We start from the raw sequence: 27,643 nt of genomic DNA on the forward strand, positions 1-27,643 counted from the left end.
AGCCCATATAAAGACTTCCTAATTACCAGCATTTTATTTTCACGATCTCCCCCTACCATATGATTTCAGGCAGAACTATTCTTCTGTTTTGACCTTAAACGCCAATTAATTTCTTCCATCAGTCATGGCAACCAAATGAAAGTGAAACCACAACTAAGTGTTGCCCTAGGATGAACATTTGTACGTAAAAGCCCTGAAAATAATGATTTAGCCAAATAATAATGATGGGGAAAAAAAACAAAGCCATTTCCAGAGGGCCCTATGCACCGCAAGCTTGAGTACTAACAAAGATGCGAGAGGGTCAAAACAAAAATCAGAATGAAAATGCTGTGGCAGAATAAATGTTGCCAGATGAGATTCTGACATACGTATCAGCAACATATCATGAACCAAACACTTTAGAAAACAGCTTTGAAATTAGAAAACCACAAGTCAAGAACATTGATCGCTCAAAGAGAAGGTTTGTCTGACCCTCATACATCATCATGTGTGTTGACTTGCCTTGTAGCCACACATACATTTGGTTTTTGTTTCTTTGAGCGGCAATAGATCACACAAATGCTTTGGAATTAATCACAACCGAGACTGAATACGCACACACACAAACACACGTTTTTGTGTAGTCTGCATAGGTGTCCTCTCAAGGCCCCCGAGTGGATATGATGGATATGCCAGACGTGTGTGTGTGTGTGTGTGTGTGTGTGTGTGTGTGTGTGTGTGTGTGTGTGTGTGTGTGTGTGTGTGTGGGTGTGTGTGGGGGGGCATTTGTATGCTTACCTGACAATGTTACATCCTGCAGCTTGAGCTGTGTTATTTATTTTGTTTGCTGTATTCTACCGCTGAGCTTTTTGCCTATGGGACAAGCTGTTTGCAGAGAAAATAATCCACGCCGGAGGCGCAGCCGAGCGGATGTTTCCATCCCAGGGCTCACTATCTCACCCTAGCTTTGACCTTTCACCCCAGCTCAGGGAGGCGGGCCGGGAGGGCCCCGAGCGTGACCGATCCATTAGGGGTCTCCTGACAAGGATGAGGATGACATCTGAACTCTCGGAGGCCGCACGGTAAGGAAGATGACAGACAGGGGGAGGAAGAGTAAAATGGATGGAGGCAAATGTGTGTCAGTGATGCAAGAAACTTTTTTCTTCATTCCTGTGTGGATTTTTGTAAAGCCCCGTGACGACACGGTGGGCTTTCGTCCAACCACCAGAGGCTTTAAGTGTATATTTTTATTGGCACTCTATGTAGGCATAAGAAAGTCTCTAGATGAAGAAACATCTATTTATAATTTATCAAATCTATGATTTGATTAACCATTTAACATTGGCCGCTCTTCTCTGCTATGTGGGAAGGCTACAAGTTTTTCTTTTTTCTTTTTTTTAACAGGGAATTTAATTACATTTAAGAGTTGGATTTTCATCAGCCGAGTTGAGTCCATTTGAATATATTTAGACCGCTGGGCCGAGGCTCCTCATTCCCAATTGAGTAGGTTTGGATGGAGATAAAGGCAGAGAGGAGGATGGAACTTCAAGGATGAGCGAGTGAGAGTGACAACTCCGTCTGGAATGCCTTTGTCTACATAGGCTAATATTTGCTCTCGGACTCTGCCCCCCCCCCCCCTCTTTATTTACTGTTGACAGAGTGGAAAGAAAAGCCAACTTGCCAATGGTTTACCAAGTAGCAAGCAAGACTTTTCCATCTGTGTGTGTGTATGAACACGCAAGTTCCCAAGCAGTGAGCGCAAGCAGAGAGAAGGAATCCTATTGACTTCTCCAAAATTGCCGCTGCTCTCCGATTAATCCCGCTTACGGCCCCAAACACAAGCTAAACCCGCGACGAGTGTGTGAGAATGCTTCACGTTTGTCAGACAGACATGGAAGATGGAGGAGCTTCTTACATATGGTGCCAAGAGCTCCCCCTTCCCTCCCCTCCTGGCTCACAAGCAGCCCGGGGGTCTGCCCGGGGGCCAGTCTCACAGCAGGTCAGTCACCGCGGCGGCACTTTGATGTCTTTGTGGCAAGACTTTGCGCCGCATGTCCACGCTCATTAACTTCGTCACTGACAGATCAATGCGGGCCAGACGAAAGCCTAAAATGACACCAGGCGGACTTGACGGGAGATTGTTTGCCACCATTTTGACAAGCGTGAGCGTCGCCCCTTCACACATGCAGCCTAAAACTGAGAGGATATTAGCGCACTTAACCTCGGCATCCTGACTTCCTCTTCATGGCTTTATGCGCACAAAAAGCCACATCGCCTGCACGTTTAAGTACATCCTGTCACTCCGCCTTTGATAGCTCAAAGACTATGGCCTCTTTATCTCACAGAACTCAGGCCACTCAGTTCTAAACTAGAATTAAAAAAGAAGCTTTTCTCCAATCTGCTTCTACTGAATATCTAATTAATGCGCTATACAAGATTTGCTTATACAGAAGAATTTTTTACCAAGATGTCACTTCATTAACTGAAAAAAACCCCAATCACTATGAAACCAGTGAACTACTAAAAATTGACACACAAATCCAAGCGTATGTGTACAATATGGCTGTCTGTAATTAAAACCGCTTCAGCATTCCAAAGCAGTATCCCCTAACGTCAACCCATTTTCCATCTTTCCGTCTAATCGCTATCCAGTCTGGTGTTTTCCTTCTCTTTGACCTTTCCTTCAGTTGCCTAGAAATGTGATGTTTAAAACAAATAATGAATCTTCACACGGCCTCCTCTTGACACCTATAAATCCCTCACTTTGTCTCACGAGCACCCACCCCACCCTCTCCCGTGCTTCCATTTTCACTCACGGCTCATCGCCGCCACTATTGCTTCGAGAAAAGGTCGTTTTGTCTGCAAGGTGGGCCTGCCGCCTTCTCCTGAGGAGAAGGTTGCCTTTCCCAAGGGAACTGCTGATGTGTTAGGACAGCCCGCAGAGCGAGAACAGGAACCGTGAGTCAGCGCCGCTCTCGCTGTTTGGTTACAAGCCTTGGGGCGTCTGTCGTGTCTGGACCTGCAGGGATATTAGGAATAAATTCTCTCCCTTCCCGCCGCTTCCTTCCATTGCAATCACCCCGCCAAATCCTGCTTTTATCACTGTATTTACCCTGCTGAGCTCACTAAAGCTCCCCGGCCTCGACACAAGGAAGGCATTTACAGCCATGCTTGTGGATGTGTGTGAGCTTCAGCCTTCACCTCACTGTTTCCGATTACCGTCAATGCGTCTGGAATGCAGAGCTAAGTCCTGTTGGTACCTCCTCAGCCCGAGTCTGCGTGGAGGCTTTTCCATTGGTATTTTTTCTTATAGCGAGTCAGTCAAGGATACAGTCGGGGTTAAAGTTTGAATCAGTGTCAATGTGTAGATGGAGCTATAGCCTTAGAACTTTACGCCATGTTCCTGGAAAGGAAAATGTCGGTGAACTCCGATAGCATGAATGTAGCGTGTCCTGAAATGTGTGTGTGTTAAGTTCTAAACAGTCACTTCCCATGAAAAACGGAGAAGATCCACGGAGAGCTGCTCTCATTTCACTCATTATTTATTTATCAAGGCCCCCCCCCGTGTGGGACACACACGCACACTCAGTGACAGAAATTCTCCAGTTTATGCCATCACGCAGTAGCGATCAACCTCATTCTCTCAACCATTTTGCTTTCACCCCCCTCCCTCGGTGTCGCCTTGAAATCGATGGGTTGTTGTGTCACCCGGCGCGACGTCTCCTGCAATATTCATCTGAAGAAAAAGCGCCCATCTCACACTCAATAAATTTTCATAAACTCTGTGAGTTGCCGGTTAATGAAGGGCCGAGGGCTTGACGCACATACGAGAACGGATGTGGATGCGCCCACATGCGTGCAAACAATATCCGAGCTTTGGGCGAGCGCTTTGTTTTATGCCGTTGGAATCTGACAGTGATTTATGGAGAAGGGCAATCACACAACACTCTGTGACAAACAGTCACACAAAAGCAAGGTTACCGAACCAAACACGGGCACAAAGAAAGGTTAGCCCTCCACCAACAAAAGACAGTCACGGCAGTACACGGCACAATCGAGGGTCAACAGCACATCAATGTCAACTCGAATGCCAACTCAACTTGTGTCAGGAACAAACAATGCAAGTGATGGGAAAAGCCAAAAGATGTTATGATTGATATTCTGGAGCAAATGATTCTTAACATAAGTGATTTCAATGATCCATTCGAAGTTCGATCACCGTCCCAAAACAGATTGTGGGTAACCATAGAGGTATTTCAGAAAAAGCGACTCCCCAAATGAGTCAATGATTCTTTGTGGCATGGGCTTGGTTGCTTCTGGAATCTGCCATCAGCTATAACTCTTTTGCTATAATTTATCATTCCATCTGACTCATGACAAGTGTTGGAGAACACATGGCAACAGTTGAAAGGCAATCTGGAGCACAATTCATACATGGCAACATTTAAGGACAAATAGAAATTCTGGGGGGGAACCACCAAGATTGCCACAGCGTACAAATGAGGGGGCGGAAGATGTAAAGTTGTGTGCTAAAAAGTTGGATAAAAGACATACATAAACAGCAATGACTCACAAAAAAACACAACGAGATGAGTCACCTCATCATCCTCATTAAAGGTTTTGCTCCAAGGGCTCACTGATGCAACTGTGAAGAAACTGAACATTAAAGAATGGAGAGAAAAGACACCTGGCCATGACACCAACAGGAAGCGAAAATGGAAGAAAACATGGAATCGGACCCCTATTGCAACAACTTCCTCCCTTCCCTAAAGACATTCTCGATTTGGGAAGGATTTCTTTCAAAATGTATACAAATGCACAAATGGCATAGATGAAACTTTAGAATGAGTTAATTTGGTCAAATATGCTTCTAGATTGTTCCCTGCCCTCTCCTTGTACTTTTTCAATCTATACTTCAGTCTTGGCAACAACACAATTTGGTTTGTGTGCGAACGTACGTTGTTGTGGTGGAGGTTCATGAAAGGCACTCCAGGACTCTTCAAGACCGAGACCGGCTTGACGGTAGTGGATGGGAATTCAGAAGGGTTGCTTGACAAAGAGGCTATCCCCCAGTGGGTGTTTTACAGACTGAGAGGGGCTCAGTACGGTTGGAAAAAAAAGAGAGGGAGAGAGCCAGAGACAAAAACAAGGGCAGGTGTGACTCCCACCAACAGTATTGAACATCCCAAAAAAAAACAAGTCTCCTCATCATAGTGATTGCTTATTTCTTCCATTACATCTCAGCACAAAAGGCACACTGGGATAAAAATAAGCATCACAACGGAAATGTTCCCGTCATCTTACTTAATGAATCAGTAAGTAGCTGGATGCAAATAGAAAATACGGCGCATCAACATTTCCCCCCAACTTTCCCCACGATGGAACAGTTCCTGCCACTCCAAAAAAAAGTTGTGCAGTTCCATCATTCATCACATCATTCATCATACCCCTTGAAACAGGAAGTTTCTTACCAGAAACCGTAAAAAGTAAGATGTTCCTTATTTTCCTTGTGAACCAGTAAACACCCTGCAACCAACAAACACAAATATGCCGCCCCACAATTTCCCCCCTCACGTTTTTAAACAGTTCTGCCTTGGTTGAGGTCTGTGCCATTCGAGTTTCCTCTTTAGATCCATGTAATGTACATTTATTATCTTTTGCCCCTCCCCCAAAGTGTTGAGTGACAGCTCCGCTGCCTCCTGGCCCAGTTTGGCTGTGAGCAGGGGAGTGGGTGACTGAATAGGCTAATAAATGGTGAAGGAGGGGTTGGGCACACCCTACACTTTTGTACCCTCTCTGTCACGCCTGACCCTTAACCAAACACACACACACAAACCCGCTCACACATACACACACTTTGATGGCTAACAATATACGTAAATGTCGTCTCACATACACCTTCAAGTCACCTCTGGCAGCACTGACCCTTTACCAAATACCCAGGCCTCCCCCTGTATCCAAGGTGACCAAATGAGGCCCCGGCTATCACCTAGCAACCGAGAACAATGAGCTCCAAGGAGACGGAATGGTTTGAGCGAAAGGGCAACCAATTCTCTGGAGATAGAGGGAGGGATGGGGATGGAGGGGATGAGGGGTGATGGGAATGGTGTCGGGACACGTCTAACCATGTCACAATGAGGGTGCTCGCTTGGGAAACCAGGCTGCGATTTTACTAACCTAACGGATCGCCGCTGGTTGGTCTTGCTGCGCTCAGAAAAGTTTATACTTCAAACTCCTATACGCAAGAAGAATACTGGAACTAAGAAGAAGATTTAATTGGACTGTTAAACTGCAGTAAACTTTGCGCAGTGAATGTGTTAACTCGGATGCAACACTGTCTTTTTATATCCACAACCACAGGTAGGAAGGTGGATGAGGGTGAGATTGCCCAAGGGCAGCATAACATCACTCAGCCATTCCAGTCTCCATAGAAACCATGAAAGATTTACTATTAAAAGACGATGAGAGAAAAGTCAAGCTGTTGTCGTTTCTCTGAGATATTTATCGTAGATCCACATTTGATGAAGCCAGCTGCCATTTTTACGCTGCCAAAATTCCTTGCAAAGGTTTTGCATCAGTCTGAGATGTTCAACCAATTAACCTACGACAAAGACTTGAGAGAAAACGGGGCAACAGACTGATAAGAGGAGAAATAAAATGGGTAAAAAGTGTGTCGAGGAAGTGGAGGGCTGTGTATTAGCTTGCTCATGTGAAAAGTCTTTGTTAGCCATGAATGAGCTCCTTCTCTTTCACAACAGCTTTATGAAGTGGTACTTGGGCATATCCCTTTACTTCCTCTGAATACGGCGCACACACCAACCGACCCACCGACTGTACATTTTACAAGTCAGCATATCTGAAAAATGGTCCTTAAAATGGCCTGCCTGTATGTGGTTTTATGACAGTGACACTATTTTTGTTTTCATCCTATCCTATGGAATCATTTCATGTCAAATCCCAACATTTTAAAGGCTGTCCGATTTTGAACTGTGTTGACCTTAAACAGGATAGGTTTATGGTAAAGATTTTTTTTAGGGTCACATCAGTCATATTTTAAGACCCAGTCACTCAACATAACAAGAACATTATGATCATAACATTTGGAATTCATAAAACAAAATGTCAGATAAAATAAATCCTCCAATTAACATGTTGCATCTTATACAGTCTCCTAATATACGACTTCAAGGTAATTCCTTCCCGTTGGTTTAATAAAGGTGTCAGGGGGAGGGAGTGGTGATGCCGTGTGGCTGAGCGTTACGGATTAAAAGACCCCCTCCCACACACATATATCCACAGCTTGCTTTTGGGAGGATTTAATGGGCCTGGGTATGGAGGGATTTAGGGAGTGGCATTGATTCTACTGGGCAAAGTCGAATCAAAGAGCACCCGCCTGTTCAAATATAGCCCGAGTCAGTCTGCCTTTGTCCCCGGGGACTACTTATTCTCATGGTGAATTTATGAGGTGTTGACTCTCTCGCAGAGCAAGCAGAGAGGAATAGAAGAAAATGTGTATTCGTCTGCGTCTGCCATTGATTTCTGACTTATGCCGTTGTCCTGCTTGAAACGTTTGACCTTCTGCGGCTGTAAATATCAGGAAATGTATTAAGTTGGACAGAGGAATGCTACAATGATTTGTTCCATTCTTTGACGTTATTGTGTGTCATGCTGAGGTCGTCTTGACTTCATGGGAACTGTCCACATATCGGCGCGCTGGACTGAGCCCACTGTCAAGTCCTTTGCTGGGAATATCCACTCCACTAAGACCAGCACCAACAAGACCCCCACCACCCCCTACCCGTCGGGTTTGATCTCCACATGAAAGCGTCTGCAATCTCATTACCGCAACCTGGGGCTCGTCAGAAACTCCAGTCCCCGGGCCATTTTTTAAAGCCAGCGGATGGAGAAATCCAGCTAACGGGGAAGACGAATGAAGGAAGACTTGGCATCCGGGGCAGCCAGGTGTTGAAGATACTGATAAGACACAGAGAGGAAGTCATGGACGGGGACGTGATAAGGAGGGTGTGACAAAGAAGATGACAGAAAGGAAGTGAGGGACAGTTAATAACGGGGGATGGACAAGCTTTCTGGTCTTATCGCTACATGTATTTCCGTTATCCTCCATCGTTTCTTCCAGGCCACCTTTGGCAGAGTTTGCCTTTGAAGTGGTGATGGACCTTTTGGCAAACACTCCTCTGCAGGTGGACTGAGTTGCATCCTCTTCTACTGACGAGAATCCTTTTAGAATCTCTGGAGGAAGCCAATCCCTCTTCTGTATGCCCCTCACTTTGCTCCTTTCTGCCAACTCCATTTGCTAAATCCACACGGTATTTATTGGCTGCTTCTGTCACACGCTATCAACTTCACATCCATCCGACGATTAATTTTGCTCTGTCCTCCCTCCACTCACGCACAACACGTTTATCTAACTGAAAATGCAGTTCTAACTGGAATCATGTGTTTAAATTGGAGTTTTCCGTATTTTTTTCATCCCCCTGACTCCCAGTGGTGCCTTCACAATCAATACTAAATGCATCGTGTCACGACTGTTTTCCTGCTGTACTTTAAAAAGGAAAGGTCTATTTATCCATTTAACCACACAGACACATTCAGTAACAGGATTGACAGACCTTTAGAAATTTGCAAGGCTTGACTTGATTTGTAGCAGTGAAATATTTAAATAATAATAATAATAAATCCTGCACGGCCTTTACTCTTATCCGCAGAGCGGTCTCTTTGTAAAGAAGTAACACTGACAGAAAAAAAAATTGCCATGAAGGTTTGTAGCGCTGACAACTTTTCTTTCCTACGATTTAGTAGTACAGTTTTAAAAGTGCACTACTGGCCTATAAAATAGAGGGAGGAGATGACTTCCCTGGCTCAACAGTTTCCTCCAAAGCTTTTGCCTTTCCCAGCTTTAGACTCTATGATGTAAAGCTGGAATTTAGGTTGTCTTCTAACAAAAGGTACAGCAGAGTCTATGGAGTAGAAGAACAAAGGGACTCAAGTGTAAAGAATGGACGTGAACCCTACCGACAGACAGCGTAGGAGAGTTTAGCCATAGGGAAGAGGATCAAGGGATGTGTCTAAAACCGCTAATTACACACACATACAAATAAAAATCCCCAAATCTCTTTCCTAATGCCAGGCTTTCCTCGGGCAACTAAATTGTTCTTTTGAGCCGTTCCCCTTACAGCGTTGTTCTTTGTGAGAAGCGTTCACAAAGGAAAACCTACCAAAATTAATCATGAAAAATTCCACACTGCTGCCAAATGAATTGCTCTGAGGCATCTTTTTACATTTTTGATGGGGACACGGGACACAAGTGGGCTGGCATTTTCCTAAATTTGGGGATGATGTAGCGATATAATCGTGGGTGGTTATAAATACTGCTCTGATGTCTTTAAACTTGAGTGACGAAAAGCCGTGTTATTGTGTCTACTTGGAATACATCCAGCAACGCACCTGGGATGTTCAAGTCTAGACTTATTTGTAACAGTGGAAAATATTGCAACTGCCCGCAACGAAATACAGAGATATCAGAACACTTGGCATTGTGGTTAACTTTTTAAACTCGTGACAATTGGTAATGTTAAAAATGAGGCAAATTATTTTTCCAGCCCATTTTTTGGGCAATACTAGAATGTTAACGTCACAAAACTTACACAACTACGGCAATTTAGTTTGCCCCAAAAATAGATGTTATTCCTGGCCACTTTGCTACATTCCACACGTCGAGAGATACCAAGGAGTGTGTGTGTCTTGCATCGTCCGAATGTCACTTTCAATCTGGACCGAGCATTGCCAAGCAGTCTGAAGTGTCAGCGGTGGGAGCAGAGAGGAGGGCAAGCAGGCCCTCCTTGGACTGAATGAAATCCCTGCCTGTGTATACTCATGACGGATCTGGACCACGCTGTGATGTCTTATTCATGTTGTATCAATTCATAATGACCGGGCCAGTCCCCCGGCGCGGAAAAATGTGCAGAAGCACACACTCGACTCACATGCATGATTTGATGGTCATTGTGGACTGTCATGTGTGTTTGTGCTGACATATGTAGAGCAACGTATAGCAGAAACCGGACACCAAAAACAGCATTGATGTGCCTCTGCTTTGGTGTGAATATTTAATAATCCCCAATCCACCACTTTAATTATTCATGAGGACGGACACAGAATCGTCAGTAAATACAAACACTGCTGTTTTCATATTTTCTCCATGTGAATATTGCAACTCCACTTTGTCCGTTTCTTTTCTCCACTCTTGCTCCCCTTGTGCTGAGGTGGTGAATATTTCAAATGGAGTAGTGGTTTTTAAATTACCCCCTTTTGGCTTCCGCTCGCTTCACATGGTTTAGTCTGAGTTTCTCTCCCGCTCACACACGCTCGCACACGTACGCCCATACTCGTAAAGAAAACAGCGACAAGCCGTAAAAGCCGCTTTTACCACCTGACAAGGACAGGGGCAGGAAGACGTGCGAGAGCAGGAAGTTAATACATGACTTGGACGGTTTGGTTGGCCGCCAGGTCAGGAATTTCATGCTGCTGCAGAAACTCAAACACCTTAAATTGACAGATCACGCACGATGGGTTGTATAAATGCAATATGAGCTAATGGTGGACAAGGAGGGAAGCTGGGCAAGAGATGACGAGTCTGTTCAGAATCTGGAACCAATGGTAGCTCAACTCAAAATCCCCACTGATGCAACCAGAACCTGAATCAGTCTGTTGCAATTAATTTCAGTATGCACAGGCTTTTTTGGAAACTGGCATCACTGCTAAAATGACAGAGCGTAAGAACGTTCCTATGCATTGAGAATTTGATGCTGGACAGATGTGAGGCGACCATTTTAATCAAGAGGGCACACTGATGGCCCAGAAAGCGATTGAAGACGAGTTTCCATAGAGACGGCAGCAAAGTTGGGGCCCAAACAGTATTCCGAAAGACCGGGCGCAGTGAAGCGGGTCATTCATGAGCAGAGACAAAGAGAAGAAAACAACAAGACAAGTTTAGAGCATTAACGGTCTGACCGGCTCATATGCGGGAACGGCACCAGACGCAGCAATTTAATTCTTTTCATGTCGTCAAAAGGTTGAGCGCTGATTTTCTGACTTGGAGCCAACCTGCAGCTAAGGAATATAGCGAATGGAAAAGCAAAGCAGCAATAAGGTGACAGTTGGATGCTTTATAGTGTTAATGATAGAGCATACAACTTTTTCTGGATATTTTTTCTCCCCTTAGCAATCAACAAACAGAAGCACTTTGCTCATCGAACTCTGCAACACATAGTTAGGAAACTTAAACACCAGAAATAACGAATTCCCTCATGGACGACCCCCACACAGACATTCGCCCATGGAGAGGTAATTATAGGGTCGTTCTTGCTCTAATTAGATTTATTTGCATTTCCCTTATTCTTTTTTTTTTTTAATGCGCTTGTGCGTATCGTCAGTATGTAACTATGTCACCCAGCGAGTATGTCAGTGTGTTTGTGTTTTGTGTATGTCAATAAGCCTGTCGCCAAGCATTACACGATGAAAATGAAAGATGGAAAAAGGATCTTGAGGACGATTGAAACATGCCCTTTCTGGTTCTTTGCCAGGATTTCCTCATCTTCCCTTTTGTGCAAGTACACAACTCCCCTTTGTACCTCCCGGGGAGAAATACAAGGTGAAACCTCACCACCAATCTCTCACATGCCGTGTAACATGGCGCTTCCGACAAGGTCGTGTTGTGGCAACAAAACGCAACAACGTCCACCTCCACTTCCCCCAGAACCCATCCTGACCTTAAACCAGATGCTGCGTCCCTCCGGGGCGTCTCCTCGGCTAACTGTTCTCCTCTAGACGCCAAATCCTCTCACCTTACCCCCCACTGTCACACGGTCCTCACTTCCCCCTGCTCTCCCACTGCGAGGCGACGCTAATTACAGGCACAGATGAGTAGATTACAGCCATGTAGTGAAGTGGGAGTGGGATGAGGCCAAGGGGGCCAACAGGTTGTTAACATTGATGAATGTAACTCTCTTTTCACTGTTCACTGATGTTCCACGCCATACCTCTTACCTCTATGTAGTCGTTTACATTGCATCTCGGGACCCAATTGCCATCCATCATTGAGCGGCTTGTAACAAACCTTAACTATCGCTAATCATCTCGAATTCCAAATTTATCTCGATTCTGCCCCTGCAAATATAATTATGGTGTGCTTGCGACGGTTCGGACAAAATTCGAACACTAATATATTCAGGTCATTCAACAGTCTTCCATTAGCAGACTTTCACAAACTTTTAAAACATGGCACCTGTAGCATCATGTTTAAAATTCAAACAATAAGTGGAGTTTTCTAGAGGAAATGTTCATACCTAAACCTTTTCAGGTTATGACTGTGGCCGCCATTACCATGTTAATCCCACGCACAAATTCCTACATTAACCTAAAGACCTTCATTTTTGTGAGTTTGTCGCTCATTTTTTCCACTAAAGCTTCTCTTCAAGACAGAACTGAGCTCAATAAAGGGTGTAATTGAGACAAAGAGCAAAGGTGCAAAAGGTTTAGAATGACATTTTGCATTCAAATGAAGAGAGCAATCTGGGAGAGTGCACTGCTTTTTATGATAATCTTCCTTGTTAGGATTGGAAAGGTATACCTTTTGAGCAATTTAACAACTTTGAGCAAGTGCAAAGGTGCACAACTAATTTACAGTGCATTAACATACCCCGGTTGTTTCTGACAAAAGGTACAAACGAAATAGCAGCAAAAGACTTCCCCCGAGAATGGAGAACCTTTTAAGTCCATTAAAAACTGCTGGCAGGAGTGAGACAGGCCGTAATCTAACCGCATCAGACATGGAACCAGAACCCGCAGTGTGGCCCAGACACATCAGGAGTTAAGAAATACATTAAGAAAAGGCTTTGTCTTTTTGCCCCGCTGTTCTTTAAGTCTCGCACAAATCAATCCGTCAATCTACCACAGGCGTCATAATGGTTGCTTTATTTTCAATTCAGTGCGGCTGGCCTGCTCATTTGTTTTAACTGCTTAGGAATATACAAGGCACCTGAAAAGCGTCATGCCCCATTATAGCTCTCTTTAATTCATCCAAGGATCAAGAACAAATGACCGTGTACACATTGTGAATCGATTTAGCCGACGTGACCAAGGTCTCATTGTGCGGGATGTGCCGGCGTAGAGTTTAGAATAATGAGCGTGAAGTCAGATTGGATGAAACAGGGGAGCTGTGTTAGCACAATTCGATGGCAGTTGGCAAAGTCGCTCGCCACAGATGGACCAGTCACGCTTGTTCAAGGCCGTGCGGCGGTTTCGTCCAGCGAGACAGACAAGCGCGTTGTAATCAAGCCTTCCATGACGCTTTGCCCTCAAACCTGACAGGACGACTTTGGCTTAACGACAAGTGACGTTTGAAGACAGTTACAAGGGAGCAACAAATAGATTCAAGATGGTTTTAGACATCAAACGCAAGATAAGCAGATTGGGGGGGGGGGGTCGCAAGTAAGGGTCATAAGCATGTACAAACCACAGCGTCAATAGATGGCAGGGAAATGCTTTTTCCATGTCCCACTGTTTTATTGTTCCCAGATGCTGCAGGTAACTGGAATAATGTGAGCTGCAATGATCAGCTAGCAACAAGGGACACTGATTAGCCAAATGATGGAAATCTTTGAAAAAAATACAGAGGAGGCTTAGCATTACGTACAGTGGGATGCTTTTACTACATGGTGCACATGTGTGTGTGTGTACATCAGGGAAAAGAGATGCAGTCCACAGACAGAAAGACCTCAATACGTATTTAAATTGGAACAGAGCCCAAAATCAATTGGGCCACACTCAACTACCCTCTCAACAGTGCACTCTCTTTCGTAGACACTGCTGATGATTAGGAATGCAGGCCCAAGAGTCCAAAAGCCAGAATGGAACACTGAGGATCATTGAAACCTCAAGTGGCCTTTCTCTAAGTAAAATTTATGTCTGACTGCTGTTTAATTGTGCACACTAAACCAAAGCCCACATTGGTAAATGAAACCTTGCTGAGCAGTGCTACAGCACACGAGAGCAAGAGGAGTGTTGAGAGATGACGTGAACAAGCAGCAGGGGAGCGTGGATGGTTCAAGAAAAAAAATAAAAGACTGCAGTTACTTACAGACGGGACAGGCCAGGGTTCTTCTGAAAGAGCAACTCTGGAAGCTGCTGCACTTGATTACGGTTCAGGCGCCTATGGCAGGAAGAGCATATGATCAGCCAGTGAATGTGTGTGTATGTCCTTGTGTGAGGAAGCTGTGAATAATTTCTCCAAGATGTAGTCGAATCAGCGTACCCACGGGCTATTGTGTTTCAGTCTCCCGTTAATGTCACATAAATATCTACGGGAAAGTTCAGGGGGAATTAAAGCGCAGTGAATTATCTCTACATAGTGACATTACAACACCGGGGTAGGATTACATCTTTCCGAGAGTAACAATTCTCCCAAATTCCCGTTCTGTAACAAGTGAATTACATCAATTACATGTTAGAACATGTGCGGATTTGATCTGAGTTATATCAATACACAATGTTTCTTGACTGGAACAATGGCTGGCAAACACGTCACATCCGAGACTGGCAGGCTATATGCAAATAAAGCATTTGAGTCAATGAGGAACAGCCTGTTGCTAATTTGTTGGAAACCACAACTCTCTCCTTCCACTGAGTACTCGAGGCCCATGGGAGTGAAAGCCGTGGCTTGTGACTGAGAGGTTGCAAATTTGAGAGCACAGCACACACACTTTGACACAGATGTTGGGACCTGTGCCACTCACCACTGGGAGCGACTAAGGTGGCACTTCAGTGCATAATGGGAATTAACTGTGTGCCCACTTCACAGCCTCGAAGCGTACCTGCTGTTGAGTTTGTGGCTTTTTTAAAATATCGTAGAACCAGCCGCTTATTTTCTACAGGGGGGGAACTTTTTAAAGATGATCTGAGCATAGCCTTGAGCAATTGGAATTGTTAATGTGGGTTTCGTATTAAGGGAAAGTCTTTTATGGGTTCACCACTAATCGCGCTTGCCCATAAAGTCATCTGCGGCACAGGTTTCCATGTGGCGAGCACTACTGATTTGCTAATGTGCCAGTTGAGGTGTGGTTGGCCGTGTTTGCTTATGTCTTTCCAGGGGCTGCTTTACAAGCTGCTGAGGAGTGATGGGTCTGTCCACATGGGTTAAGGCGTGCGGTGAGGGGAGGCAGGTAGCAAGAAATGCTCCCGGCACCATCTGCCCACAGCCGAATGACAGGAAAGTGCCTTTATAGACAGTTCCTCTTGTTAGTCACCTTACACTCGAGTAATGCGTGGACCCACTAGCTCAGGTTTAGAAATACAATAAACGTGTCTGTCTACAGGGTGGTACTCACAGTCTCTCGAGCTCTTTCATGTCATCAAAAGCCCCACGCTCGATCGCGGTAATCTGATTCTCCATCAGTTGCCTGCAGGGAAAGGAGTATTAGTATTACAATAAGGAAAGACGCTTTTACTGATGATTATTGTCAAAATATCCAAGGTATGCTTGGCGGGACTTCTGTCAGTGGGTCTGTATTCATACTCGGGTGAAAACATAGTCAACACCTCACAACCGCACAGAGGCCAGCGGTGTGGATGGAGGGCACTGTGTGGAATCTTGGCAGAAAAAGGCAGGCAGGGAAGGAAAGATTTCCAATGTGGCTCAGAAAGTGTGGCTCTGGTGTGGTCCGTGGGGCTCGCATTGGGGGGAGATGAGAACAAACGCGGGCAAGAGGAGGGATGGAAGGTCAGCTTTGAGGAAGCCAAGATTTTTTAAGACTTTATTTTAATGGGCAGGATAATGTAATTGCACACAGTTTAATAAGAACAAAGGGATACACTAGGAGTCACATTTCTCAAAAGGTGCAGCAACATGACTTGGTTTTCATCAAGTTATCTTGTTTGTCTAGATGTGTTGCTGCATCATTGTTCAACTATCTTGACGGGTCGTATTCTGCAAAACGAGTATTTGTTAGCTCGTTTGCGGTGTTTTGCATTGTGCATTAGCATTAAGCCAGAGGACAAATACACGACCTGTAATTTTCTTTATTTCATGTTTATTTTGACAGTAAACTTCAACTGGGAGCGGCTATAAACAGCTTGAAGCCAAACTGCTGTTTAATGTGAGGATCTCAAATTTATGCACACAAGTCAAAGTAAAAAAAAAATCATAATAAAAATAAATAAATAAACACAAAAACAGATTTTTTTTTTTTTTTTAGAAACATGCAGGGACACTTTCTAACCTCCACTGCCAATGCCAGCTCCCCTTAAAAGGGGTCTTGGATGATTTTGGAAGTGTTACAATAACACAAAGTGAGTTTATAGGAGAAACAAGAGTGTTCCTTCATTACATATACAACTGTTCCGTGTTGAAGGCCACCTCTCCCGTCTCCTACAACTCAGCAGTCTGCACTTCCTCGCCATCAAATATAAATGCTAATCACTGTTTGCGCTCCATAAACATTGAGAGAAAAGTGCAATTCACTTTTGATCGCTTCCTCATGAATTTAGATGGGAAAAAATATGAGTACCTCTAACTTGAAATCTTAAATTTAAACATCTGAAAAAAATCTTCTAAAAGTGATTGTCTCTCTTGGCATGAACACACAAACTAGTGATTTACACATGGCGCCGGACAAAAGGAATTTAAATCAGTTGTGTAGATGTTATACTGACAGCTGACAGCAAAGATATATACTCCTGTTTCTTTTAGTTTCCTACTGAGGGTTCTCTAGGGGTCAGCAGGATTAGATGTCCATGATGTGCCCATTTTAATTTAAAAGAACAACTTTTGCATGCATACCGTACATGTGTGCGTCTCATACATCACATATAGAAACAGAACATTTTATTGTCTTTCTTGACCTCTCTCACCTTGTAGTGACCTTCAAAAGTACTACTTAACCCCATGTGGAGGGGCAGGAGATGGCAGACAATTACAAGCAGGACTGTAAATAAGGTTCAGTAAAGAAGCAGTGGATGAGGGGTGTCAAGGGGGAATAACGATGGCGTTTAAAAATAGGACTCCAAGGGGCCAGAAAGAATGGTGTGCTGCTTACAGTCGGCTTTAATTCCTGATTTTACAAGAGTAGTTTAATTTCAATACTCTCGGAGTCCTGCTACTTTAACCGAGTGTGTCAACTGTGCGGAGCGGCACGCATGCACACTTTATGTGTTGATGTGTAGGAACAGAGGGCAGGCAGAAGTGTGCGTCGAGGGTGCAATAAATGATGCTACGACAGACAATACACAGTGAGAGAGAAGTCCATTACATCACTTGCTGCAAACACTTGGCTGCTTAATGTACTGTGGAGTACATCTCAATAAGACCACTTCACTGGGCTTATGTTAATGTGAGCTTTGTGACTAGTATGTATAACTAGTAGTTACATTCAGAAAGAGAAATAGGTTGCTCTTAGGTCACAGAATGTTAATATTTTTTTAGATTTTTTTTGTTACAATGCTAAAACCAGAATAAGAATACTGGACTGGATGAAAGTGTGAAAACTATTGTAGTGTTTGTGTTTCATACATGCATGTGCCTTTAAGAGGCGGGGCCTGCTATGGTGGCGTGTGATGTCAGAGCGCGTGGAGGACAGACACAAAACTTACAGAACTCTGATGTATTTGAGCCCGGCAAGGTCAGTCTTGGTGATGCGTGTGAGATTGTTTCCATTCAGCTCACTGCAAAGAAGAGAATAAAAAAACAAGCATTAACATTTTGTCTTTAATTTCCACCTGCTCTATTTTCTTTATGCACTTTTTGGCCGTTTTAACAACATTCAAAGGTACAGCACAGCTCATAATCTTTCCAAATTCTCGTAAGAGCAGGCTTTTTGGGGAAGCTGGCATTTCTTCTCCCTAGTCTATTCTAGAAGCGCAACATGAGCGCAAGACATTTGAGCCGCCTTTCTTTTTATTCTGGGAACTGCCAACCTACACCCGCAACCGCACCCCTTCTTGGCCGTGTCCTTCCACTATTGTCAGGGATTAGTGGCAGCCAGCGGAGGGGATTTGGGAAAGGCCGCAAGGCCAAAAAGCTAAGTGTTGTGGATATAATGGGAGCAGATGCTTTGCTGAGTGCTGACCGTCAATGCAAATGCGTTCTGTTGGGAAAAAGAGACATTTTGGGATGATCCGAATGTTTGTGTGCTACTGCAATCGCTAAGCATTATTGGTCCACCCTGTCCTGACCCGCCAACTCAACTCCTCATCGCTGAGCACGGCCCAAAAACGTGTTCCAAATCTACGCAGAAAGCAAAGGTCTCTTTCCCTCCACTCGTCTAATGACCACTCGAGGGACTGTAGCTCTACGCAGTACTAAAAAGAACGGCCATTATAGACAGATGGCGTGTATGTGTGTATGTGTACACAGGTGCATTGACAGGCCAAACGACAGGACGGCGGGAAATAAATAACGCAGCGGCCTTCATTAGCCTGTGCTGTGATTCGTGCACATGTGGTGTTCATTACAGGTGCTCACGCAGATAGGTACTTGCGTGCATGTCGACCTGCCAATGTCTCATTTCCAGGGCGGTCACTCCTAATGACACCCAAAGGACAAGAAAAGGGATCGAAGAGGAACGTGAGGGGATGCAACGAGTGAGGCGTTGAGAGGTAGCAGGAGGACTTTGTGGAAAGCTGATGCTCCTCTATAAACAAATGGAACCACAGTTCCTCATCTAGCGGAGAGTTCTTGCTTAATCCTGTCAAAAGTTGTTAGTCATCGCTTCTATCTCCATTGTGGGATTGAGTCATTGATGCAACTATGCGATCGCTTGAGCTCTTTCGGGAAAAGGACCACCAATAAAGTTGCTTTTGCTCATCTTGGAGTTCAACATAGTTTCAGCATTGTGATATTCAGAGTAGATTGTGATGAAATGCCAGACACCCCTTGTGATGTGTTAACTAGTACTGGAAGAGCCACACGTCCACACTTTGATACTCTTTCAAAACCTAGTGCTAAGCAGAACGGTTGCAAAACATTTTATAAGCTGCGAGTGAGAATATTCTGCTAGATGTAAAGTAGTGCATACAAAATTACATGAGCAACCTGTGAATGAGAAAGCCACGGCCATGCACTAACCACCAATGAGGTAATAGAAATTGCCGGCTCCCACACAGCAGGAACTCATTGTTTTGCTTGTGTAAAGTGAGAATGCTGCTTTTTATTAGTGAAAAAAAAATCAGTCATTAGTATTACAGTGAAAGAAATTTAAGCAATAGTTGTTGGCAGGACAGCAAACGCGCCTTCTCTCGTTTCACAGACAGATGCTTTGTGGTTCCGACTTGTGGTGCCGGTTTTTTGCATTACAGTACTGCGGTATTACACTCGTGGCAGAAAATTATTAGGTATGATTCCCAGTTCACGCAGAGAAGGATTTCCACCTCCATCAGTCTATTTCCTAGAAATTACGATGAGGATTTTCTGCACTGACAAGCTTCGTGGACAGTCAGATTTTAGACATCGCTATCTCAGTTGGTATGGGTATCAATATTATAGAATCCTAAAGTTATACAATTATGGAATTCAATTAACACGTCAATTAAAGTCACACAAATATTTTAATAACCATCACCTTTCACACATTCACTACATCCTTAAAACGGTTGGAATAAAAATTGGACCGACCCAGGAAGTTGGGTCAAATCGACCCCCCCCCCAAAAAAAAAGGGGGATTATTGTGTAGCACAAAATGTTTTTTTTTTTGCAAAAGAAGCAGTCTTTTTTTTAACCCAAATTGTGTTTTTAACAGATTAAGACTTTAACACTCACACTTTATAAAATATATTTAAATATATCAAGTGCGAAATAAAGATTTTGGGGAGTATTAGTGATGAATGAGTTGTGTTGCTTCAAGGCTTTTTTTTTGAAGCAGTTGGTCAAAATGATGCTCTTGTTGCTTGAAAACAGTCCAACTCAAACGCCATTTGCTCACATCTCCATAATTCAAATAGGCTTTGAGTGCTGCTACAACACTGAAAAACTCATTACGTTTATTTCCGCCAGCTGCATGGGGTCGCTCAGCAAACGGGGGCGCGGGGACATGGTTTGAATTGAGCAACATTATACGAAATGGATTCTGGAGACCAGAGGGAGAATAAGCAAACGCTGCGGCCGGCTAACTAACACACACAGACGCAAATATCTTCACGGTTCGCACAGCGAAAAGGGGCCCTATAAATACACTTTATCAGTGGAAATCACACAAGCACACTTTCTGACATGTAGACAAAAACGACCCACAGGAGCAAGCAATCTGGTTCAACTTTCAGAGCTGGATGGAGGAAAAAACAAAGTATTGTTGGCTGACATTGGGCATTTATGCAGAAATATAACAGAACTTAAAAGAATGCAGTGGATAAGTGCAGACTTGCCGGCAATGTATAAGACTGAGGCAATGACATAAATCAGCATAAAACTACTGAACGTTTTTATAAGTTTACGTAAAATTTTATGAAAGTGCCTTTACCCAGGCTGTAATTCCGCTGTTACAACCTGACACCAAGAATTAAGAGTCATTGATTGAGAGAAAAGTACCGGTCATGTTGGCGCTGAGGATAAGTGGTTTGAATGGATGGATGGATTTTTTTGGGAGGCCCAAACGTTGTATGAAATTCTGATGATTATATTACGACTTGGGTTCAAAAGACATCTCGAAATAATTTACAATGAATTACATTTTGGTAATGACTTGCCCAACAGTGCACATCAACACCTGCCTCAATTGAAACGACTTATTAATATGTGCACGTTTTCCGACCCGATATCACTGTTGCAAGCACCGCAGGACCATTTGTCTAGAGCAGCTTTCGCCTGGCGGGGAATCCAGAAGCCGGCGGATTGAAACTCAGTGGCCGCGCTCTTTCCAAATTCCTCACTGCGTCTACAAGCTGGTGACAGAAAACCCAAAGTGCTGTGGCCAAAGCGCGGCGGATCATTACCCGCAATCACACGCTGACGATACTATTCAACCGCACGAGCCGACAGTTTCTGAATGAACGAGAGCGGCTGAGAAGCTGTGAGCAGACTCTGGAGCATATGGGAGCGACAGCAGGAGAAGACGGGATAGGCTGCACGAGAATTGTCACTAGATGTTTTAAAAGTGACAGTTTGGAGCTGTCTGGGAGAAAGCGACCTAGATAGTCGTTGCTCCAACAATAACACGGCTACACCGTGCCAGCTCACAATAACCTCAATGAGTGAAAGTCTGAGAAGGAGCGAGAGAAAGCAGACCAGCGTGGCCAAAATAACACACTTAAAGTGAACTGGAACACTTTTTTGTCCACACTCAGAGGTCAGATTTCTTCTTTGAATTGAAATGTGGCTTCCAGACATGCAGGCCTTCAATTGCACATTTTTAGCGTGTGCGTCAATGAGTGCGCAGAGCAGTGGCTAAAGACTATGTCTGAGAGCTTTTTTTTTTGTTCCCGCCTCCTGGGCTCCTCCAGGGCTATTTACGGTGTTCATTCTGCGCACTCAGGCCTCAGGAGGGGAGACTCACTTCTAAGTAAACACTAAACACATCCCATACATATACAGCTCACAAGTCAGGTGTTACGATCAAAGCTGGCTAAAACACTGAGCAAAAATCTCGAGACGACAGAGAACAGGAAGCGCGGGATGGAAAAGTAGAGCATAGTTACTTTCAGCTCAAACCGAGATAACTTATGACACTGTCACGCCAAAGCGAATCAATTAAACATCTGTTCTCGTGCATGTTGCCGCTGCGTAACAGACTGGAACTGGAACACACAGAGCGTCGTTGCAGTGGAGGCAGACTGAGAAGTCTTTCATACCTCATAATGTATCTACTGCCGCGCGCTGAGCACGTATGAACGTGCGCTCTGAAACGCAACGTGTGTCTTATTGTCGTGTGTGTGGTGAAAACATCTGTCACATCATTTTGCCGCCACTCTCTAATGAGTAGAAATGAAGTTCAACCGCACTCAGCAGTGCACAGGCCTCCATCCTAGCTGAACAATCACATTTTTGGATCACAGCCAACGTGTGTTTGCCCTTATGGGTGCCCACAGTCTGGATAGAAAATAATGTCTTTAGAAGTGCTCATTAAGAAATTAAGTCGAATGTTGACATCCATTTTTAATGGGCTCTACCACACTTCATCAAGTTTTGTGGTAACAGCAATCAAAACAAGGTTGATTATAATGAAACTCAGTACCAGACACCCATTAAGTTTAAAAGCAAAAACAATTTAGGATCACTACCAAATGTATAATGCACATCAAAATGTAACCAATTCTTGTCTGATAATGTTTGCATACTCCTGTCACCAAACATCAACGGCGAAACTTAAATGGCACTCTGCAGAACTCAGACCTCCATCAAGGCAGAATTTGGATCAGTTTCCAAGTGTGGAATATCTGACTGATGTTTTGCATTGATCCAAATGAAAGAGAATTATGGAAAAAGCCTTACATCAACGTTCAATGCCATCCCCAGTTTTTGCATTATCTTGCAGAAATGACAACAGAGCCTGTTTTGTTGAAGTCATTAGATGCAGTTTGTTATACAGTCCATTGTGAAATACAGTAGCTGAGCCCTACGTGTCCAACTCAAGGATCTATTCACGACCACATACAATCTGATTGACTGGCAATCATGCAAGGCCTAATTCCAGCTCCCCCTGCAAACCTTAAAAAGGATAAACGGTATAGAAAATGTACTAATGGAAGTCTACTTTTATTCTAAAGATATTGTCTGGGAAAATTCCACTAATGGCTTTCCTATAATGTATTCTTCCATGCGGGAACGACAAGCACATAAAAGCAGTCATCTGTTGCGCAGCACCTTTCCAGTCAGCGAGTGCGGCTCTTCCTTTTTTCTGTGGAATGCTATAATTGCCTCTAAAAATTCTATCACATCAAAAAGCATCTCGACGAGCGTGAAATGTGGATTATGCGGGCGTATCGATGATGGCAGGGGAGCGTTCGCCCGAGTGCCTTTGAAACACGGCGTCCAGCCGTCGTCACTCAAAACCACCGCCGGGATGCTCTCGCACGGTTGGCGAGATTAACAAGAAAAACGGACTTTCTGAGAGAGGTAATAGAATTCCATTGACAAACGCGAGCATGTTTCAGTAGACCAAACACTACTAATTATCTGCATCCAGGATTTATACTCCTCTTGTGAGGCCTCGTTTTTTGTCCCTGAAAGTCCACACAATGTGACTCCTAAAACTGATTTATGGCTTTGACACACATAAATGCCTTTGACGGGATAATTCCTCTCAAGAGTGCAATCAGAAATATAATGTAGCTGTGTCAGGAGAGCGGGCCAGTGGGTCGAGGGTGAGTTGAGAAACACAGCAGCCGCCTTTGATGTTCGGCAGTCAATTTGAACATGTAACATGCTTATTACGGAGGTATGTAGCTCGGGAACAAAGAGACAATAACAACCGGGTGAAGTCTTCACATTAACATCTTAAACAAAAAAGTGGAGAGCATCTCCCGGAAAATACTAGACTTAAATTAGACAGAGTCAAACCGAAACCGCCATTGTCGGTTCATCCTCCAGGGAATTGAAACTGAATGAGCTTTGTTGCAGATATTGTCACTCACATGATTCAATACGCACCAGCTTAGTCCACATATTTTCTGTACCACTTTATCCCGGTCAGGGTGATGGGAAAACCCGAACCCAGCTACCTTCGGGTGAATTGAAAGCCTTCTGTGATTACGGCTCGGGTGAGTGTGCCAATCTGTCTCTCAAGCATCCTCTCATCATGCGCACCTATGTCTGTTCATCTTTTACATCACGCTCTTTCAACTTTCCCCCGTTGCCAGGTAGCGGGCCGGTTGTTTTCTGCCTTGTTGGGGTAAATTATGGATCAGGTGGCTGGCGAGTTGTCAGTTGAGGCAGTGATGCCAAAAACACTGCAGGCATTCCCTGGTCCATACACGCATATTTCCCCCTCAAACCCCACCTCGAAGATCAAGTAACTTCGGGCTCACATGTATGGTTTGCAAAGAAATGTATAAAGAACACATGGAGCACAGACCCTTATCGATATGCAATTGAAAGGCGGGCACACCCATCAATGGATTCACTCCCCCACCTCTTTTGCAAATTAACATTCACACAGATGAGGCGCGTGTTTGGATCAATATCTGCCGATAAGAAGCATCACACGTTGAGATATTCTCAACAGTCAAAGAGGATGGCGGGGGGCGAGATGAGAGGAGTAATATTTGAAAAGATGTGGAGAGGGAATAAGGAAAGGGGGGTGGTCCTGGTGCGGTTTTAGCATAGGCAGCCTCACAGTGTCATTACTGTGTCTCTGGGCTGAGGAGCGCAGGGGTCAGAACTGATCCAAACCCACACTGACAAGTGCAAATGGGATTCTGCTGTCTGTGGCGACACCCTCAGCGCACACATCCCAGTGCCTAAACACACACACACTTTTGCTTTAAACCCTCCCCCCTTCTTTAACACACACACACCATTTCCCAAACGCATCAGTCTGTATACACCATCGCTAACACAATCCACAAAGCTTTTTAGTCATCTCTGCTCTACTTTCCAAGACTAATTCAACATTGCCACTCAAGTGAGGCGAGTTATTTTTATGCTGTTTCATGCCTAATGAATTTAAAACAAGTTGAGGCTAACATTTTCTTCTGAGATTTTGCAGAATTGCAAAACAAAGATTCCACACATGGAGGCATGCAAACAAGACAATCATGTGGTTGGTGGTATGATGTGTTGACCTGCACATTTAACCTTGATTTATCACCTCATAACAGCCCGCAGAAAAGGATGGTCCCTAATTTTGAAATAAAAGTTACTGTAGAAAATCTTTTCTTTTTTTTTTTTTTTTTGCATGACTCACACGTTGATTAAATAGAAAAATATGAAGTGAGGTTTAAAGTGTTGTATGTACTTAGGGAAAATGAAATGAATGCATAGACAACTCTTGAGTAATGAAGGCAATGAATATTTACAACCAAGAGGAAAACCGCAAATGAGCATGTTTCCTCGCTGCTTCAACCTGCGTGTTCAGACTGTTAGGCAACAACTAAATCAAACCCCCAAAAAAAGTGTTCTTAGAAATTAAATATGAAAAGCATAAAATATGCATTTCCCACTTAATTTCCCACTGTACCAGTGTCGCTTCTGACACAGGCTCTCTCCTCTGCTTTTCCCAGAGCATCTTTTATTCAAGATTGATATTCTAAAAGCTGAAGTAGAACAATCTATTTCCCCTCACACTCGCCACTTCTGATTTTCTGATGAATATTTTAAAGGAGAATGTCATGAAAAAGACGACGAACGAACCGAACTCCACTCCAGTAGCCGGCAAACGTAAGCCTCATCTCCTTCATCCTCCATCAGTTTTACAAGACAGCTACAAGATCCTGGTGGAAGTCTCACTAAAGGAACAGATTTGCTTAATTTTCTACATGATTTAACAATTTGTGAAGTGAGTATTCAGGGCCGTGACTAGGAGAAAGGAGGACCAGGGGCAGAGGGGTCGGTTAGTAGAGGGGAGACTCAAAGTGGGGGATGAAGTGAAAAGGAGCCGAGTGAAGAATCGGAATATAAACTCCAGAGCTCATTCTTATTTCTGTAACTTTCTAAGTTAGATTTGTAAAAGTAAATTATTTTTGAGTGAATACACGGAAAGTACTCAAGTTCCTCTTGCCTATTTATACCTGGACTGGAATGCCAGTGTGTGACACACAGCTTGACAAGCGTGGCTATTGTTCTCAATCTTCGTAGTGACATCAAGCACGCTACTACGGCAGGGAAAAACAGCAAAACGGGCAGGTGGTACTCACAGCCTCTCGGTGTTTCGTGGGATATTCCTGGGCATGGTCCTGAGCCCCAGTCCGTGGCAGTCGACTGTGGTGCCGCTGCAGGTACACAGGGCAGGGCAGGCGCCCGTGCTGGCCGGCAGCATGGCGCACAGCATCACGCCCCACGCGCACAGCTCCAGCGGGCCAAAATACATCCTTTTGCCTGGCATTGTCAACACCATCCAAGCCTGATTTATTTCTTCCTGTCCACCTCTTAAGAAGTCCTGCTAAAAAAAAAAAAAAAAAAAGTCTATATTGTCAGGCAAAATAATAAAACAATATAATTTCCTTTGAGGAGTTCAGCAAGGCAAATTCCTTTTTTTTTTGTTTTGGTCTTCTTGTTTTCGTTTGGAGTTTGCTATCCCCCCCAAAAAAATGTAGTTCTCTTGCTCTTATTGTCTCCTTGCAAACTCTTCTCCTGCCTTGGTTGTGTGGAGTGGCTGTGGTGTGCGCACGTCTCCTCCTCACTCAGTCTCACTGCGCTCTGCTTGCCTAAAGAGAGAGGGAACAGGAGGAAAGAGCAGAATGAAAAAAACTCTTTCTCTCGCTCTCTCTCCGACACACACGCTCACACACACACCAGTCATCCATCACAAGAATCTACAAATAGCAGACCCCCACGACTCCACCCCTACCCCTCCTCACACAGTATACAACCCCCCCCCCTCAATCAGAACCCTGCCTGAACTCCCTCTCATTCTCAAGATCCTTCTTTCATTCCCTGGATTCTATTCACCATCCACATCTACTCCACATATCTTTATCTGTTTATTCCCACCCACTCAACTCCTTCTTTTCTCCCAGGTTGCCTCTAGGCGTACCCCCAAGAGAGCGGCACCTAACCTGCATGACACTGCATAACCTCTGCCTGAAGGGGCTGTGCAGGGGAGCTCGGGCTTTGTGTGTGTGTGTGGCTGTAATTGCGTCCATGTAACAAAGGTGAATCCAGCAGGGATGAATGGAATCAACACCACAGCCCCTCAGAGTCTAAGAAAATGACTGTGTGTATCTCAAGTGTAGCCACATGTGCAAATAGTCATTTGAGAGATGATGTCGCACGATAAACGAACGAGTGGTAGCTACAACCTGCTCCGTTGATGAGATTTAAGGATGTAGATTGGCACGGCATTTAAAGTGGAAGAAGTTTAAGAAACAAAGCATATGTGGACTATTACTTACTGAATATTACTTTCAAGCAAAAGACTGCCATTTACTCTCAACGCATCATTCCGACTCTTCTATCTTTATATTAATTTGCATTTCGAGGGACTCTACATGTGGATTTGGGCTCGGAACGTCTCATTACTGGGAGTTTCTGACAGACGCGCAAAGAGAAATGTTCACGCTGCACATTTGGGAAGAAAATAAGAGGAAACAATTCCAAAACAATTTTGCTTGAGGCTTGTGTAGAGCACTCTGTAGTGTAGTCTATCTCTGTTTCACCCAGGCAGCCAAAATGTGAGTCAGAGCATAGTTGGAGACTCTTTACATCGTTTTGCAGCCAGATCCAATTTTGGTGACTGATTATTAGACATATCAACTTGTGTATTAGTAGTTTACTGGACTTGATCAGACCTGATTGCTGCCAGGCAACTTTGGAAAGAATTCTTGTCTTACTGGCAATTGTTCAGTATTTATTAACTTAATTGACCTCCCTTTAACTTATGGTAAAATGTCAATAAACAACACAGCTGTCTCTAGTCAGTGCTGTGCTTATGGTTCACCTCGGGACACTTTAAATCCACAGAGGGATTTTGCTACAGGGTGTATCTCTCCTAACATAAACACGGCC

The 27,643-nt window shown here is 44.1% G+C and overlaps 1 protein-coding gene across 2 annotated transcripts in view; it reads right to left on the reverse strand.

The window, feature by feature from the left end:
* Positions 1-26,417, reverse strand: part of slit1a (slit homolog 1a (Drosophila)) — a 67,437-nt gene extending 41,020 nt beyond the window's left edge. For both annotated transcript variants that reach the window (XM_085922276.1, XM_085922274.1), the window contains exons 1-4: positions 25,834-26,417; positions 17,644-17,715; positions 15,384-15,455; positions 14,138-14,209 (exon numbers count right to left, since the gene is read on the reverse strand). In XM_085922276.1, coding sequence (XP_085778402.1) covers positions 14,138-14,209; positions 15,384-15,455; positions 17,644-17,715; positions 25,834-26,033 — 416 coding nt within the window. In that variant the 5' untranslated portion in view covers positions 26,034-26,417. The remainder of the gene's footprint in view (positions 1-14,137; positions 14,210-15,383; positions 15,456-17,643; positions 17,716-25,833) is intronic.
* Positions 26,418-27,643: the final 1,226 nt, after the last annotated feature.

This window comes from Syngnathus leptorhynchus, chromosome 10 (assembly GCF_054491065.1).
Source record: "Syngnathus leptorhynchus isolate UIUO chromosome 10, UIUO_Slep, whole genome shotgun sequence".
NCBI classification, from domain to species: domain Eukaryota; kingdom Metazoa; phylum Chordata; class Actinopteri; order Syngnathiformes; family Syngnathidae; genus Syngnathus; species Syngnathus leptorhynchus.